The 18,583-nt window shown below is 35.6% G+C and overlaps 1 protein-coding gene across 6 annotated transcripts in view; it reads right to left on the bottom strand.

Moving 5' to 3' along the window:
• The window catches only part of LOC142615751 (putative LRR receptor-like serine/threonine-protein kinase At1g56140), a 62,816-nt gene that overhangs the window by 13,560 nt on the left and 30,673 nt on the right, over positions 1-18,583 (bottom strand). For 5 of the 6 annotated variants that reach the window (XM_075788569.1, XM_075788573.1, XM_075788572.1 and 2 more), the window contains 3 exons: positions 7,931-7,996; positions 2,365-2,409; positions 223-287 (listed from right to left, as the gene is read on the bottom strand). In XM_075788569.1, the coding sequence (XP_075644684.1) occupies positions 223-287; positions 2,365-2,409; positions 7,931-7,996 (176 nt within the window). The remainder of the gene's footprint in view (positions 1-222; positions 288-2,364; positions 2,410-7,930; positions 7,997-18,583) is intronic. The other variant, XM_075788570.1, reaches the window with a different exon arrangement.

Here is an 18,583-nt window from a genome sequence, read left to right as displayed (position 1 = left end):
GTGATTAATAATTTCCATGTAGCCCTTAAAAAGGTAGATCCTATTTTCATCACAATCATAGATTAGGGATGCTTCCTTGGTGTACTGTATCCATATGAGTGTTTGGTAAACATTTGAAGTTCCATCACTATTTGAAATTGTCTCATTGTTTTGCCTCAATAGTCAATACCTCCGAGTGCTTTCCAATCTTGCAATCAGGGGTAAGATTTTAACTGTACTTACAGATTCCAGAGCCTTGATTGCAAGGAAAGCTCCGTTGAAGACACTTCAATCCTGAAGGAAAAGCACTAAAAGCAGAATAAAAATGCACATTAGATATTCAATCAGCTATATACATGACTGATAAAAATGTTCATACTTGGGATTAAGGTTTCATTCCTATAATGTGAAATAGTCCCTTGGTGATATGCAAATTAACATTTTCCTAATAATACTAACTAATGATTGCTCCATGATAATAGAATCTTTAAATAAATTATGAGTGGAGCTAGGTAACTAGGTTGTCTACTGCAAGATTGTAATTGCAATAACAAGGAATTACTGTGTTGTGAAGAACATGAAAACCACTAAAAACAAGCAATACACAACATAGAATTTATTGTAGTTGGACCCCAACTTTTGTAATGTCAACCAAACTACACTATTAAAGATATGAATTACAACTATATAATTAACCCAAAAAAAAAAAACCAAATTTATAATTCTCTAAAACACAAACACAGAAAACTTCTCACAATCACAAAAATTAAGCCAAATTCCAATCCATCCAAAACAAACTCTCAATATTAACTCACAAACTTGATACTCTCATTTTGATAACCTTAAGAAAGTACTAGAAATATCTATGCTTGTACTTTAAAAAGACTAGTTAAGTTAAATTGTGCCTTATCGTATTCAATTATATAACCCGGTCAGACCTAGTAAATACATGATGTTAGACACAGCATACGTTCACAAAGTATATTTATTAAATCAAATCCACATAATGTAAAATACTACAATATCCCCCCCTTAAATTGCTGATGAACTCATTAGGTCCTACATGTTGTGCCTGTGAATCACAGTGTTACCAAGTTAAGTCTTTGCTTGCAAGTAAGAATCTCTTTTATGTTTTTGTGGTCGTCAAACCTTACCTTTCCAATTTGACTAATATATATTATAAGTATTTAATCACTTATTATCTAAGAGATTTATAATATTTTTCAATTTTATTGCTTCTAAGAGCATTTAAATCCGGTTTCCTAAAACATTTAGCATTCAAAAAATTACTTTATATATTTTAACATTTCACTTGACAATACACTCTACATCGCATATTTTATTTTAGAATTTAGATCTTTTAAATTTCATAGGTTACTCTACTAATAGATTTTCATAAATCCTAACCACTCTTTTATGATTTAAAAGTCTAGATTCTACTATATTAGCATTCCACTAACAATACTCTTAAAATAATAAAATAATGTTGCAAACAAAAAAACTTAAGATTATTGTTAGTAGAATTCTAACATGGTAAAATTTAGACCATTAAATCATTAAAGAATTGCTAAGATTTAAGAAATCTATTTGGTAGAGTACCCTAAGAAATCTAGAGGATCTGAATTCCTTATTTTAACATACAATCCATTAAAACAATATAAATAAACTAATAAAATAATATAAACAACTAATAAAAATTAATTTCACTATCTCTCTCTCTACTGTAAAACCAAAAACGTCTCTCTCTCTCTCTACCTGACTGTACCCCTCTAAGAGTCTCTCTCATGTGCACCCAATAATCAGAAGTCACCACAAAGCCTAAGAGCAACAAGAATCAGATCCAAAGAGCAGCAAAACCCACACTAACAGACAACAACAAAGAGAAAAACTACGAATTCAAATAAAAAACCCAAGCTACCACCACCCACAACCTAGCACCCACCACACACCAACAATCACAGGAGAGCAAATCCACATGATCTCAATTAACACACCGCCACTACAACAAGTCAACAACTAGCCACAGGAACCACCCACTACCATAAAACCCACCCACGAAGCCTAGCCACGAAATCCAAATCAAAACCCAGCCATCGGCATTTTTACTTTAATGCAGGTAAAAACATTACATTGCGAAGAAATAGTGGTTGATGATTTACGCTACGCATTAAGAAACATGTTCCAAAATATTTGGGCATGTTCAGAACCTCATGACTATGAGCCTCCAATAGCCCCAATGCCATAACCGACAACTTAAGCTGTTAGCAACAACCATATTATAAAAAGATCTATAACATGTTAACTGGATTAGAAACGGCATTTTTTGTTTTAACACATTCATCATGGTAAAATTCAACCATTGAAATATAGCATGGATAGATTTACCTTCTGCCTGAACTCTTTATTGTGAAATGGTTGGCAATTAAATTACTGCATAAAATAGCCAGTAAGATTTCCATGTCAGTTTCATTTTTAGTAAAACCAGAGTTTTCACGCCTATATTCAAAATTCAAGATTTTTTTGTGAAGGTTAGGGGGGACGTAGCATTCAAGAGTAGCAGGATATAGAATATTAGGAATAAAAAAAAATCAGATGGAAATCTTTCAATACAATATTTGCTCAAAGTTCTATTGTATTCGATTACTCGGAGAAAAATAAACTGTAAAGGAGTTGTCTTTGTATAAAAGGGCATATAAGTGTAATACAAGAATGAGTTCTGTACGAGTATGTTTGCAATACATGAAAAATAAATTGGACTTAAAACCTAATGGGTTAGTACACAAACAACACCCCTAAAACTCAAGAAGGATGAGAGACCAATTTAAGTTTGTTAACTAAAGTATGAAAATGTCTAGTAAGATGTAACTTTGTAAAGATGTTGACAAGTTGATTTTGTGACCGGACAAAGAGTAGCTTTAGAGAATCCTGAAGTAGATGCCTAACAAGGTAGCGATTTCAATGTGCTTGGTTTATTCATAAAAGACATCATTATAGATTGTTAGCCTTGTTACTGAAGTAGCTCACTATAGATTGTTTCTTACTTATTCTTCAAGAGATCAGAAATGTGTCAAAGAGAAAACAATATTGTGGACTGGTGATCGCTGGGGTTACCTACCTTGTCATCATTAGAGTAGGCTCACAAGACACGAGAAGATTGAGCCGAAAAGTGCAGATTGTGGAAAAGAGTACCCTGTTCTTTTATGTGGAAAAAAGAGAGAGAGTACCATATAGTATAGATATCAAAGAATGTGTTAGAAGACTGCATAGTGAGTCAATAGTAGAGCAAACATGAACTGGTGCACCTGATGCATAACATAAGAAATGTCTAAACAGGTTCATCTAAGAAACGCAATAAGTTTGACTGGATGATCAATAATCTTATTGTTGGTAAGGCCAATTAGAGACAGAAGGTTGGAGGTGTACTTGGCTTGGATCAGATAGAAACAATTAGTAGAGAAGGTAATTTCAAACCCCAAAAAATAGCTAAGATTTCTATGATCTTTCAACCCTATTAGAATAACAAGCAAGAAAGGCTATGTCCAGTCGAGGAAGAGAAGGATGAGAAGCTGAAGCAAAAGAAGAAACAGAGGTAAACGACAGACAGCTTATTGTTACTCTGCAGAAACGAATTGTAGCTTAGTTCTTATTTGTACAGTTTAATGAATCTTGTGACTATTAGTGATTAAATGTTAGTTAGTTAGGGCCTGTTTGGTAGCAGTGTTCAAGTATTGTTGTTTAGTTTTCAGTATTGTGGAAATATGTATTTGAGTGTTATAGAAATGAGTGTTAAAAGTGTTATTATTATTTAAACACTAAAAACTGTTGTTTAAATAACATAACCCAACAACCACTTAATTGTTTAAGTGGTTATAGCTGTTAGTTTTAGATTTTGGCTCTTTTCTTTGTGTATACAAATAGAGCATGTATTCTTCTTTTGCTAAGTTAATAAAGATTTTCATTCACAAATCTTTGATAAACCCAAAGTGTTGATGGAATAAAACCTTGAGTTCCTAAATGACACTAAGGTTCTCACTGGGGATGACTATATCACCAGCATATAGAAGAAGCAAAATAGTGCATTTATCAGTGCAACTACTGAAGAAATAAAGTAAAATCATAGGACTTAGCATAATAGACCAAGTGAGAGACTTTGGAGCTGAACCTAGCAAATCAAGTTTCGTGGAACTTGCTTAAGACCATAAAGTGCATGACGAAGCTGAAAAACCATGTTTGGTGGATGAGAGAGGGGAATAGGAGGTTACATATAAATATCTTTACTCAAGTTCCCACTTAAGAAGGCATTTTTCACATCTTTGAAAAATGTTCTACTATCGAGAGGTTGCAAAAGCGAATAGAATATGAATGGATGAGAGGCGAGCAACCAAAGCGACGTCTTTTCATAGTGAATGTTGCACTTGCGTGAAACCTTTTGCAATATCTCTTAATGGATCTGTTAGAGTGAGTCTTAATATTGAAGACCCATATAAAACAAACCATAGATTTTATTGAGGGAAAATCAAATAATTCTCAAGTATGGTTCTTATTACACTCTTTACAAGCAATTGATTGAAAGCTTGGTTTATCTTACTATCACTCGTCCAAACATTTCTTATGCTTTTCACCAGGTGAGCCAGTTCTTGTCTACTCCACAATCAACTCATTATGTTGCTGTCTTGCGCATTCTTCAATAACTTAAGTGCACTCCTACTTATCGAAGACAAACTACTGGTTATTGTTTTCTTCTTGATTTCTCTCTAATTTCTTGGCGAAGCAAGAAATAAACCATACATATGGTGGACGACTCCAGCATTGAAGAGGAATACCATGCCATTACTAATACCACATCTAAACTCCTCTCACTTCGACAACTTCTCAAGGATTTAGGTATGTCCACATTCTTTGCCACTTCTCTTTATTGTGATAAGCAAATTGCCATTTAGATTGCTCACAATGATGTCTTCCATAAATGGACCAAACACATCAAGATTGATTGTCATTTTGTTCGTCAACATCTCGTCCATTGTGCTCTCAAGCTGCTTTCAGTCTCCTCTCAAGATCAAATTGTAGATATCTTCACAAAGTCACACCTAAGGGATGTCTTTATGCTTTGGTTGACAAGCTCAAGTTAGTCTCCCACCCGCCTTGAGTTTGAAAGGGGCTGTTAACATGTGACTTGGGCTTTAGGCTCACATTAGTTTACTTGCTTTGCATGAATGCTTAATACTCTTCTATTTCACTTCTATGCACCTATATAAGGAACTCTTATATATTTTATTCATTGGGAAATACAATAGGATTCATTTAGTATTTATAACATTTATCATATCATTTCCCTCTTTTTAGGGAAATAATTTTGTTTTCAAGTCAACATAAGTTGGGTAGATTAAGGATCCACTTGGTTGGGAAAATAGAAAAGTGGAATGATAAAAAATATTTAGTTTTCTCTCGATGTGTATTGGATGGAGGGATGGAAAAGTAAAGGGATAAAACTTTATTTTATAAAGTTAGGGAGAAAAGTGGGAGGACAGAAAATGTAATTTATATAAATTTAATCTTGTGCCCTTATGACATTGTAAAATATAATTTTTTTGTACTCATTAAATTAGAAGTAAATATTAATTATTACTAATTATACTTAACAAGATAACAGATATAGATAATATAATATATTATTTATTATTTCTTTGTACTCATCGTATTATTTTCCTTTGATATTATATATAATATACTATATTATATTAAAAAGTAGAAAAAAATGAAGAAAAAAATATATAATTAAAAAAAGTGAGACATACGGGTAGAGCTGTATGGAGTGCAGAGTGCAAACAAGCTACAAAAGAGAAGCAATGAGATATGAATTTTGTGGTAAAGGTGGCTGGAGTGTAGGTGAGACGCATTAAACAATTGAGGCAATTTGGTAACTGTGCTAGCAACAAGCTTTTTATATATGTTTTCTCTCCAAATTAGAGAGATGAATTTTTGGTGGGCCCAACGCCCAGGGATAAAATGTTTGGACCTCACAAAAAATCATCCCACTTTTCTCTCCTTGCTAAAAAACATCAAATCCTATTTTTATCCTTCCTATTCCACTTTCAACCAAATGTAGCCTAAAGACCATGCCTCATGTAGAGGCACTTAAGGGTGATTATTTAATAATTTTGTTTTAGCTCCTCATTAACTCACTTCGTATTGACTTGATCTTTTCTTTCTTTGCTAGATACTAGAAGCCATATCTTTCCCTTTCTTTTATAATAATATTAATAGCTTTAGCGCTATGTTTGGATAGATAGGAAAAAACAGGTAAGAGTAAAAAAGAGGAAATGGATTTACTTTCCTTAGTGTCACAAGGTGAATTTTTCTTTTAAATTTCTTGCATGTGATGACACTAAGTTCCTCACTTAGTCTTAGCCAATACACCTTTCACACACACTGTAGGAACACTCAGAATAGAATTATCAAGGGAATTTACACACATAACACACACAGTATTTACAGGGCACCAACCCCAACCTTTATTACTCAATATTTAAGTACAAAGGAAGCCTGCAGAATACACATGAAATTCTCTAAGGCAATATTACACACTCTAGTGTTCACAACCCAACAACATAGGTTATATGCACAGAAATAACTGTTACGGCAATTACTATCAAGTAATTGCCCCTTGTCCAGGACTTGCACATGTGATTTGACTTAGGACACCTCCAACTGATGCTATCTTGGCCTACTCTCCACGTTTCTAGCTCTTACACAGCAGGTCTAAATATCTAATAAGCCAGGAACTGTTTGGTAACTACTGGTAATTGCTGCTGCACACTCTGCACATGTCAGCCTATTACTCAGCACATCATGAAGCTTCTGCCCATGCTCCAGTAGCCCACACATGATTATCCCATCACGTTTTAAAGCTTAGCCCCTGCCCAAGCCTTTCTTATCAGCATCACAGCCCGCATAGCATGCCCATATGCAGCACACTAAGTAATTGTCATCAGCCAACTCACACAAGTCTATGCATTCTGCCAGCATCAACCAGCCCAATGCCTTGCACAACCTATTATCATCACTATAGCCTAGCACTACCTTGCACACAAGCCACCAAGTCCACACACAAAGCAACCATCAGCCAAGCCACCATCACCTAGGGTCAGCACCATCTGCTACTGCTCATTATCACCACAACCATCTCTGCCCACCATAGTTCACCCTTGCCATAGCCTTGGGGCATCATGTGGAGCAAGGTGCCTCCACATGCTACCCCTCCTCATGCTCATCAATTTGAATCTAGCAGGGAGACTGGACTTGTCTCCCTTAAAGAGCAGTTAGGAGCTTCATTAGATAGGCATGATGAGCCATTGGTGTCTTGAGAAAACATTGAGCCCAGTGACTGGCCTAATGTTGTCCACGCACTCCAAGTCCTCATGCTATCATCAGTAAGTTGTAAAGCTCCTAACACTTAGTTTGGTTGAATGGGAGCACCGGAGAAGAGAAAATAGAATGATTTATTAGATTTTTGGGTGATACCATTTCCGTGGGACCCAACCTTTTGCCATCAGCCCAAATTGGGCCGAAAGAGAGGGAAAGAAAGAGAGACATTTGCTGATTTTTAACATTTATCTCTTAAAATTACTAATATTTTGCACATGAACCAATAATATTTTAATAAGTTATAATCACTCACTATATCAACAGCCTGTAAAAATTTTAGTGAAATAGTTTGTATCTCCAACATTATTCTTTTTTAAGGGTTACAACTTACAAACTTAAAAGTATATATTTTTCCTCTGTCTTCTTCTTGCAAACCAAACAAAGAAAAGATAATATATTTGGTCAATCTTTTCCACATACCTTGGCGGAATTTATTTTGCGGATTTTCATTTACCACTTATAAATTGAATTATTTAACATTATTAGGACAAAATAAAGACAATGAAGTAAGTAATGAAAAACATACAGTAGTAAATTTGTTTCGTTGACCCAAGAAGGAAATCCTCCCAGCAGATAATTGTAAGACAAATCACTGCAGGCATAGTATACATAACAACAATGTTAGTACATGGTGGATTCGTAAATGAGGGATTATTCAAGTAACACTGATGCTTATGGAATGGAATTTTGACACCGTTCCAATAAAAAAAAAAAAAACTTTTGACATCGCAATCTTTGAAATCCAAAACCTCTAATTTTTCGTCTTTCCCCATCATGTCAGACTTGTCTAAATATGAAAAAAAAATTCAGTCAATTTTGTTAATATGTTGAATATATTATTCTTTTTTTTTTTTTGATAAATTGAGAGATTACTTTTTTTTTGAGAAAAAATTGAGAGATTATTTAAATCTTCATAATTTTTTTATATAGAAAGAATACTTTGCATAAATGCATAAAATGCATATTAATAGAAAACATTACTAACATTATAATAAATAAAAATACCATTCGAATATTAATAAACCCATCAAAAGAAAAAAGATCAGTCATAAGAAATTTTAAAAAAAAAAATTATTAAAAGGGAAATATACAGTTATGAATATAGGACTGCTTTATCCAATGGTCCGTTCTTATTTGGACAAAAGAACTAGAAACTACTCCCTTTTTTGATTCTTTGATTGGTATGGTTTTTAAAATCATTGATAGAAGAATTGAGGGTGAAGGACTTTAGAAAAGATAAGGAAGCATGAGAATTTAGAAAGGAAAAAGAATAAAAAAAAAAAAATGCAGATTTGTAGTGGAGGTTAGTGAGATGATGCACTTCTTGGAACTTGTATATTTTATTAGTATTATTACATGCTTGATTATTTACAACAATATCACATTTGTTTTGTTTTGATGATGATAAAAAAAATCCCATTTTTTTCGTTTTGTTTTTTCTTTCTTCAATAACCAATATATCATTCTAGAAATTATCTTTTAAATTTTTAACATAATTATGTATCTAGTGCATAGTCTCGAAACAATGGACACTGATACCGATATATTTTGTTCCAATAAGTAATCCAAAATGGTCATTGAAAAAGAATTTGAAACCTTGTGGTTAATCCAAACACAAAACCAATAACTTATCAAAGTTGACACCCCTAAAAAATTTTATGGTGCTACTATCAGTCTAGGAAACTGGTTTCATCGAGCCAGATGAATGCCTAACACCTTCTCATCTTATAACATAGATTCCGAACTTAGATCAACAGTTCATAAATTAAAATTTTCATGTACTTTTCAATTTCTAAAGTAGGATTGAAGCCATGTAATTTCTAAACCAAAGTCATATAATATTCTAGTTATTTTTTCAAGAAATGTACATTCAAGTATATCAATAAAAAAAAGTGGGTTCTAGTTAGTTTAACTGGTAAAGTCTCTGATGTTTGAATAAGAGATCTGAGGTTCAATCCCCGCCTATATTAAAAACTGATTGGTGTTTTGGTCTGATGATAAAGAGTTATCATCAAGAGCGGACGCCATAGATTGAAACTTTCTAAAAAAAAAAAAAGTATATCAATAAAAATGATATATTTTTCAATATGATTTCAATATTTCCCATTAATTAAATAAGTTGCGACATTAGTGTAAAACCCTTAATCTAGAGGGAGAAATATAAATAGTCAAAACTTCACTCTTAAGAGGCGTTAACATGATTCCACTCATTTATACAAGTTTAGCCTAACTAATGATTTGACAAGCTGAAGACGCAGTCTCTCATAGAAATACTTTGAGATTAGAAGTTCTCGGAACCCTTCTAAAAGAGAGAAGATGATTCAATTTTTGGAGGAGCATCTCTTCTTCTTCACGTGGATACCATATAAAGCTCTAGGCTTGGATGCCAAGTCCATAGCCTTAATGTAGATATCTGAGGTGTGTGTTGAAGAAGCAAAAGGTAAGAAAGACAACTAAGGATCCGTTTGGATAAAACTTATTGCTGAAGACTGAAAATTGAAAACACTGTAGCAAAATAATTTTTAAATATATGAATAGTATCGTGAGACCTATTTTTAATTTTTTTTTTTGAATAAAGTGTTTGTGGGTCCCATGAACAATGCATAACCAATGTGTAACAATAACTTTGTCTTCCGCACAGTGTAATCACGTACATGAACAGTATTAGTTACTGTTCATAAGCACTAAAGAAAAAGAGAAAAAAAGAAAAAGAGGAGAAAACGCAAAACGTGCAAACACACCAACGCAAACGTGAATCCAAACAGCAACTAAAGGTCATATAGAAGCCATAAACCAAGAGGTCAAACGACTGTTCGAAGTAGGTGTAATACAAGAGGTACAATATCCAGAATGGCTTTGTAAAACAATCATAGAAAACATAGAAGAGTAGGAAATGGTGTATTTATGTAGACTTCACTGACTTGAAAAAAAACTTGCTTTAAGGATCCGTTCCCTCTATCAAAGATCGATCAGTTGGTGGATATGAATTCTAGCCAACCCTGGATGAGTTTCTTATACTCCTTCAAGGATGTACCCTTATTCTCGTCGATCAAATTAAGGATAATGATTGCTTCACTGTGACGTCATTCAGCTTCAAGAACCATGATTTTTGAAGGATTGATAGGCAAGAACATGGAGATCTGGAATGATAATATGGCCGTTAAAAGTAAAACGGATGCGGTACATCCTTGAAGATTCTCCAAGCATACAAGCTTTGTTTAATTGCTCCTAAATGCGTGTTTAACATGGGATCAAGAAATTTTTAGGGGTATTTAATGCTACAAAGAAATATTGAAGTGAACCCTAATCATATTTCAGCGATTCAGAGGCTTCAGAGACTAAAGAATTCCTCATCGAGATGACTGCAACCCTTAATCGATTCATCTCAAAATCAGTAAGCCAATGTTGATTGTTTTTCAAACTGTTGCGTAAATGGAATAAAGGCGAATGTGGACACAAATATGACCAAGCATTCAAAACTTAGAAGAAATATTATCCACAGCACCCATCCTCTCTTGTCCAAAACCTAGAGAACCTCTGTACCTTTACATGGCCTTATTTGAGCACGCAATTAATGTCATACTGATAACAATTAAAGGGGATATTCAAAGTCCTGTATACTATGTGAGTGAAACGGTGAGTGATGTAGAGACTAGATACGTGCCGTTGTGAAAGGTGGAATTGACCGTAGTTCACAATATTAAAACACTGTCCCAGTATTTCCAAGCCTATACCATCATTGTTGTCATCGAACATCTGCTCTGAACACTATTGAGAGCATTAGACTTCTCTGGACGGATAGCAAAGTGCGGGACATTACTAAAAGCATTAGACATGCATTACTAGCCCAAAACAACAGTCAAAGGCCAAGTTCATTTGAATTTTGTAGCAGAATTCACTTCCAAAACAAAACCGAACGCTTTAGAAGCTGAGGAAATCAATCCAAGAGTTCAGATTCAGACATTCGAACAAGATTCCATTTGGAAACTCTATGTAGACGGGGCATCCAATGACCAAGGAGAAGGAATATCTCTAGTTTTAGTATCTCCCAAGGGGTTGGTGATCGAATAGTCACTACCATTAAAATTCCCAGCATCCAATAATGAATCCAAATACAAGGTCTTGCTGGCAGGGTTACGATCTGGACAGACAAAGCATCACAAAGTTGAATGTCTACTGGGTTTCACTACTAGTGGCCAATCAATTGATTAAGGAGTACGCTACTCAGAATGACTGCGTGGCTGCATGTTTAGAGGGAATCCAAAAGGCAAATAAAACAGTTCAAAAAGTTCATTGTCTCCCAGGTCAGCTGAGGACACAATAGCCATGTTTATGCCTTAGTCGCCTTGGCAAACTCAGTGGGTGCTGGGTTACAAAGAATTAGGAAACTCATTGTCATACTAGTGTCGTACCGATTATTTTATGTTATAATTTTTCAGAAATTACTCATGTCACAATGTTGTACCCATATACGTGTTCATGTCTCTTTGTCAAAGAACCATAACAGTAGTCCCTATTGCAACCATGCATCAACCATGCTGACCTGATCTTGGTCTTAAGTATCAACGTCAACCAAAGTTGGATGGACCCCTGGTATCTTATTTGAAGAATGACTCATTTTTGTTTAAAGATGAAAAATATGACGAAGTAATGTGACAAAAGACTTCAACGGTCTAGCTGTCACAAGAAAGCAAGTTATATAGACGATCCTCCACACGCTCTTATATCCTAATTGCTATGCGTACACCTAATGTTGCTAACGACCTCCTTTTTGAGATAAACTAAGGCATCTCTTATGACCCAAGATAATGTGCTAGCTGAATTGTTATTGAAATTAGAAATATTTAAAATTTAGGCTGTGGTAGATCTTTATCTGAATAAGGTAATAGAAGATTAGTATTGTTATTTGCTTGTATTCAAATCAATCCCTATGTTTTAGGATATGATTAGTTCCTATATTTTAGGATTTGTTGATGAGGCTATCTAATATTTGGTTAAATATGTATGTTGTACAGTACCCAAGCTTGCAAAAGTAAATATAAAGACTTTGTGTGAAGGTGGCATCTTGACCTTAAACATTAGTGCCATTGATCTACGAAAATAATGAGCACAGGTGAAGGGAGCTACACCTTCGTATACGCCAACAATGTGAGGCAGAACGGACACGATTTGGTGCACATGCTGGTCACCGAGCACTACCATGAGAGAGAAATTAGTCTTTCCTGGTCGAGTGTTGCGCCACTCTCCACATTGGATAGTACATGCTTGGACCACACAGAAGGACACATGTAATCCCCCCTTTTAGTATGGCTCACCTTTCTCTCTCTTGCCCTTTGTACTACTCGCCATCACTCTCCTAGCTCACTCTCCATGCATCAGGTTTTCTCTCTCTTCTAGTAGAGGAATGGTACTATGTATTAGCTGTCCTTAAGGTTTGTAGGGATCAATAGAAATTAAACACGTCCATGTACAACCAACTACATTCCTCCTGCTATGAAAAAAAAGGTTGCTGAGCATCCTAGGTATCTTAATAGCAAACTAGATAATAGAGCAAAGGGGGAAGAGATGAATGAGGAAAAAAGATAGAAAGTGTATAAAAAGAATTGTGTAAATTCGGTTTTCTAGAAGAAGAAATACAATATTTCTGGGGATAAGGATATTACAATCCTTAATCCTACCATGGTTTCTACCCCGAATCATGGGTTTTTCCATGCAATTTTTCTATTATTTTCCCTCATTTTCCTCCCGATATTTTTTTCTTTTCCATTTAATCACAAAACAACATTTTTAGCATTCTTATCAAAGATAATGTTTAAATGTACCGTTGAGTTTTAGAAGTTCCTCAAAAGCATTACATTCTTCAAAACTCAACTTGCATGCGCATACATTAAATGCATTTATGAGATTGCTCATCTTGAGTTGACTAACTATATTTTACATTCAGTGAATTATCATTGTTCACAACATTTGGTATTAGAGCCAATAGATCCATCCGGATTCTTAAAAGAAAAGAAATTCAATCATGTTCTCATCGCATACTGTTACTTTATCCTCCCATCTACGAACCAAAGGAACAGCCACCATACTTCCAAGTAGCCACTGCAACACCCAACTAAAAAACAATTCTAATTTTGTTTAAACCTTACACTTTTGACCATACCCAATCATTAAAAAAGAAAAAAAGAAAAAAAGAAAAGCAACATCTACCTTGCAAGAGTGTTAATCACAGCAAACAAAGAATGGAGAGCATGTCGAAGATTGTCAACTAAATGTTAGATATTGCCAAGGACATCTCCAAAAGCATAGCAATGATGTAAGATTCATGGGATCAAATGAGAGAGGTCTTAGATAAACAATCCAATGTAATTTTGGAAATCAATAAATAATCAAAGTTCAAGGATCCCATGAAATTTCAGAGAATCAAAGTGATCTTTCCAAGCATCACCAATAATTCTAAAGAGTAATATGTTGGAGGATGCACCTACTATACAAATTGCGTTTGAAGATCAAAGGATTAATGAAGTGGAAAAGACGGATCAAAGGGATCTTCTCGTGATTTCGAATAAGCATAGCCTAATTTCACACATAGAATTTGTCATTCCCGATGAGTTCAAGGACGTTAAAACCAAGGCTTTTCTATTTACAAAAATCCCTAAAGAATTGGTTTAAGTATCCATGGTTTGAATTCTTATTCCTTAACTCTTTAAAGTTTGAGGTTGAGTATTCTATAATCAATATAAGCAAGCATCAATTTTCATATCTCAGAATCTTGAGGACAAGATTCATTTGAAGGGAAAGGGAATATTATGACCCGAGGTAATGTGCTGAATTGTAGTTTGAATTATAAGTATTGAAATTTAGGCTTAGTGATAGATCTGTATCTAAATAAGGTAGTAGTAGACTAGTATCGTTATTTGCTTGTATTCAAATTGATCCCTATGTTTTAGGATATGATTAGTTCCTATATTTTAGGATTTTTTGATGAGGTTATCTCATGCTTAGATATTTATGTATTTTAAATACATTAATGAGAATTAAGCGCAAAATTAACCAAAAAAACCCCAAAATGTTTATTTTCTTTCTCAAGTTTAGGAGATTAGTCATCTCGATTTGACTAATCGTGATGACGAAGTGATGTGACATTCCTGCGCATGGCCCTCCTCATCATGGTCCAAATCAAAATATGCGGCAAGACTACAATGAAAAGAACAGTGAGGACGAGGAGTACGCAAAAATAGTAATTGGGAATCAGCGTGGTCCTGCGAGGGATAATGGCCGAGATTATTAGGAGTAGAGGGACTATCGTATGAAAATAGAATTTCCATCCTTTAATGGTAATGTTTCCATTGAAGAGTATCTGAATTAGGTCAGTGAGGTTGAGAAGTTTTTCGATTATATGGGTACTCCAGATGATAAACAGGCGTGTTTGGTGACATACAAGTTAAAGAGAGGAGCATCTACCTGGTGGAATTGTGTTCAGTTAAATCAGACTTGTGAAAGAAAGCTTCAAATGTGATCATGGAGGAAGATGAAGAGGTTAATGGCAGAACAGTTCTTGCCACCAGATTACCATTGTTCAAACAGTACTAGGATTATAGGAAGGGTACCAGGACAATTAACAAGTACATGGAGGAGTTTGATAGGTTGGCAAAGCACAATGATTTGGAGGAGACTGAGGATCAACGAATATCCAGTTTTGTACACAGGTTGCGAGTTGCCATCCTCAATCAAGTATCCTTACAAACCCTATGTACTTAAAATGGGGTTGTAACCCTATTCAAGAAGATAGAATATCAACATCTTAGGGCAAGTTCAAAGTTTCCTAATGGTGGTTCGAAGTCGAAAAGTTCCACTGCCAACAAAGGTAAACAACCCATGTTTACACCACGACCATAACTCATGGTTAGGGAGAATAGTGGTGTCAACCAGTCCTTAGTGGCAATAGTCGGTTTTGTAGCAAAACCAAAGGCGAATGCCAATCCCTATGCTAGGCCAACTGGGAATAAGTGCTACAGGTGTGGAGAACTAGGGCATCAATGTAGTACTTGCACTAAACGAGCTGCAGTGAATCTGATGGTGGCAGAAGAAGGTGAGGTGAGGCAGGGGGTGAATAGGAAGGTGAAAAAGGTGTATAATGATGCTGACCCATATACCTATAGCCTCAATGAGATCCAAGGAGAAGAGGAAGTTGTGCCATTAGGGAGATCCCTAGTGATTCAGAAGTTGTTGCTCACACCAAGGGTGGGTTATAATGATCAGCAGAACGAGATCTTTCGAGCGCGTTATACTATCAGTAAAAGGGTCTGTGATTTGATCGTTGATAGTGACAGTGTCGAGAATATCGTGTCAAAGAGTCTAGTTACTAAGCTGGGATTGAAGACAGAAAATTATCCAACAATGTCATGTTACTTTTTCTATGGGTAATTGTTATGTAGATGAATTAGTATGTGATGTTGTTGATATGGATGTTTGTTATTTAATATTGGGTAGACCTTGGCAGTATAAAATAGATGCTACTTATAGATACAGGGAAAATGTGTATGTGTTCTTTAAGAATGATAGAAAAATTGTTCTTGATCCTATTAAGGAAGGCAGTGTATCCAAAGCTTCTAAAGTGGAAGGGAAGACATCACTTCTCATAGTCAACAATAAGGATGAGTTTGATAGGAAATGTATGCATATGAAATAGGTTTATGCAGTAGTGGTGCCGGATGGAGAGCTGAAGAAGGTTGTTGAGATACCTGAGGCAATTCAACCATTAATCAAGGAGTTTAAAGAGCTCTTTCCAGAGGATCTACCTGCAGGTTTACCACTAATATGCGACATCCAGCTTTGCATTAACTTAGTTCTTGGAGCCAATCTACCAAATCTACCATAGTACAAGATGAATTGTCAGGAGGATTAGATTCAACAGGGGTAGGTGGATAAGCTTTTGAGCAAGGGACAGATCTGGGAAAGTATGAGTCCGTTTACAGTGCTAGCATTATTAACTCCGAAGAAGGATGGGAGCTGGCGTATATGTGTGGATAGCTAAGCCGTCAACAAGATCATAGTAGTTATCGATTCCCTATTCCCCGACTGGATGACATGTTTGATATGCTGAGTGGGTCCAAGTGTAACACCAAGCTGGATCTCAAGAGTGGGTATCACTAGATTCGAATTTGACATAGAGATGAGTGGAAGACAGCTTTCAAGATGAAGGAGGGGTTGTATGAGTGGATGGTAATGCCTTTTGAACTGTCCAATACTCCTAGCACTTTCATGAGGCTTATGAATCAGGTATTGAAACCATTTATTGGGAAGTTTTTTGTAGTTTATTTTGATGACATCCTGATTTACAATAAGACAAAAGTAGCCCACTATAATCATGTGCAAGAAGTATTAACGGTATTGCAGGTCAATGAGTTGTGTATCAACTTGAAGAAATGCAGCTTTTTGACTGATAAGTTACTGTTCTTAGCCTATGTGGTTAATATGTATAGGATTCATGTTGATGAAGATAAGGTCCGTGTGGTTAAAGAATGGCTAACCCCAAAGACAGTGGGTGATGTGCAAAGCTTTCATGGGCTAGCAACCTTTTATCAAAGGTTTGTTCAAGATTTTAGTAGTATAGTAGCCCCTATCACTGAATGCCTAAAGAAGGGGAGGTTCTCATGGGGAAAGGAGGTAGAAAAGAGTTTTGCCTTGATTAAGGAGAAGTTGATCACTGCTCCAGTTTTGGCATTGCCTAACTTTGATAAGGTGTTTCAGGTGGAGTATGATGCATTTGTAGTCGGGTTAGGCACTGTTCTTTCATAAGACAATAGACCAGTAGCATTATTTAGTGAGAAGGTTTGTGAAGCTCGAAGTAAATGGTCTACCTATGAATTGGAGTTCTTCGCTGTAGTATGACCTCTTAAGCACTGGGAGCACTACTTGATTCAAAGGGTGTTTGTATTATATACAAATTATTTGGTATTAAAGCACATAAACAGTCAAGCTAGCATTAACTAGATGCATGCTCGGTGGGTAGCTATATATAGTGCTTCTATTTCACATTGAAGCACAAGTCTTGTGACTAATAAGGTGGCAGATGCATTCAGTAGGTGAGCAACTTTGTTGACCACACTATGTACTGAAGTTGTAGGGTTTGATTGCCTCAAGAAGCTATACGAGAATGATGAGAATATTGGTGATATTTGGGGTAAGTGTCTACAAACTCATACTTTTGTTAATAGTATGTACATCCACAATGGTTTCCTCTTTCGGGGTAATTAATTATGCATCCCTAAAAGTTCATTGAGGGAGCAGATTATTAGGGAGCTGCATGGTGGAGGTTTGGGTGGATATATAGGTAAAGGCAAAATAATGACACTTATGGAGGAGAGATATTATTGGCTATAAGTCAAGAGGGATGTTGGGAATCATGTGAGGAAGTGCACAATTTGCCGAATTGCCAAAGGTCAATTTTAGAATACTGGTTTATATATGCCATTACCAGTTCCATAAGCACCATGGGAGGATATGTCTATGGATTTTTTACTGAGCCTCCCTCGAGCCTAGTGGGGTATGGATTCTATTTTTGTTATGGTTGACAAGTACTCAAAGATGTCCCATTTCATAGCATGTAAGAAGACTTCAGATGCTACTTGAGTAGCCAATCTGTTCTTTAAAGAAGTTGTTCATTTGTATGGTGTACCAAAGTCCATCACTTCTAATCGGAATACCAAGTTCATTAGTCACTTTGGCAGACCTTGTGGAAACATTTTGGCACTTTTCCTTAAATTACAACAACACTAGTCATCCTCAGACTGATGGCCAGACAAACGTGGTTAATCGCACTTTGGGGAATCTGATACGGTGTATTTCAGGAGCAAAGCCCAAGTAGTGGGATCTTGCATTGTCCCTGGCAAAGTTTGCTTACAATAGCTAATTCACTAGAACTACTAGTATGTCTCCATTTGCCATCATCTACTACGTGCCCCTACAACACGTTTTGGACTGGGTACCTTTACCTGAGCTTCTAGGAGTGAGTCAAGTTGCAGAGAACATGGCTGACCGTATTCAAGCAATACAAGAAGAAGTGAAATAGAAACTTGAAGCTACAAATGCCAAGTACAAGGAAGCAGCTGATAAGAAGTGACGTGAGAATATCTTTAGTGTTAGGGATTTAGTGCTGTTCTACCTTAGAAAGGTGAAG

Source organism: Castanea sativa, chromosome 11 (assembly GCF_040712315.1).
Source record: "Castanea sativa cultivar Marrone di Chiusa Pesio chromosome 11, ASM4071231v1".
Lineage (NCBI taxonomy): Eukaryota > Viridiplantae > Streptophyta > Magnoliopsida > Fagales > Fagaceae > Castanea > Castanea sativa.
This window is presented reverse-complemented; position numbering and strand designations above follow the sequence as displayed.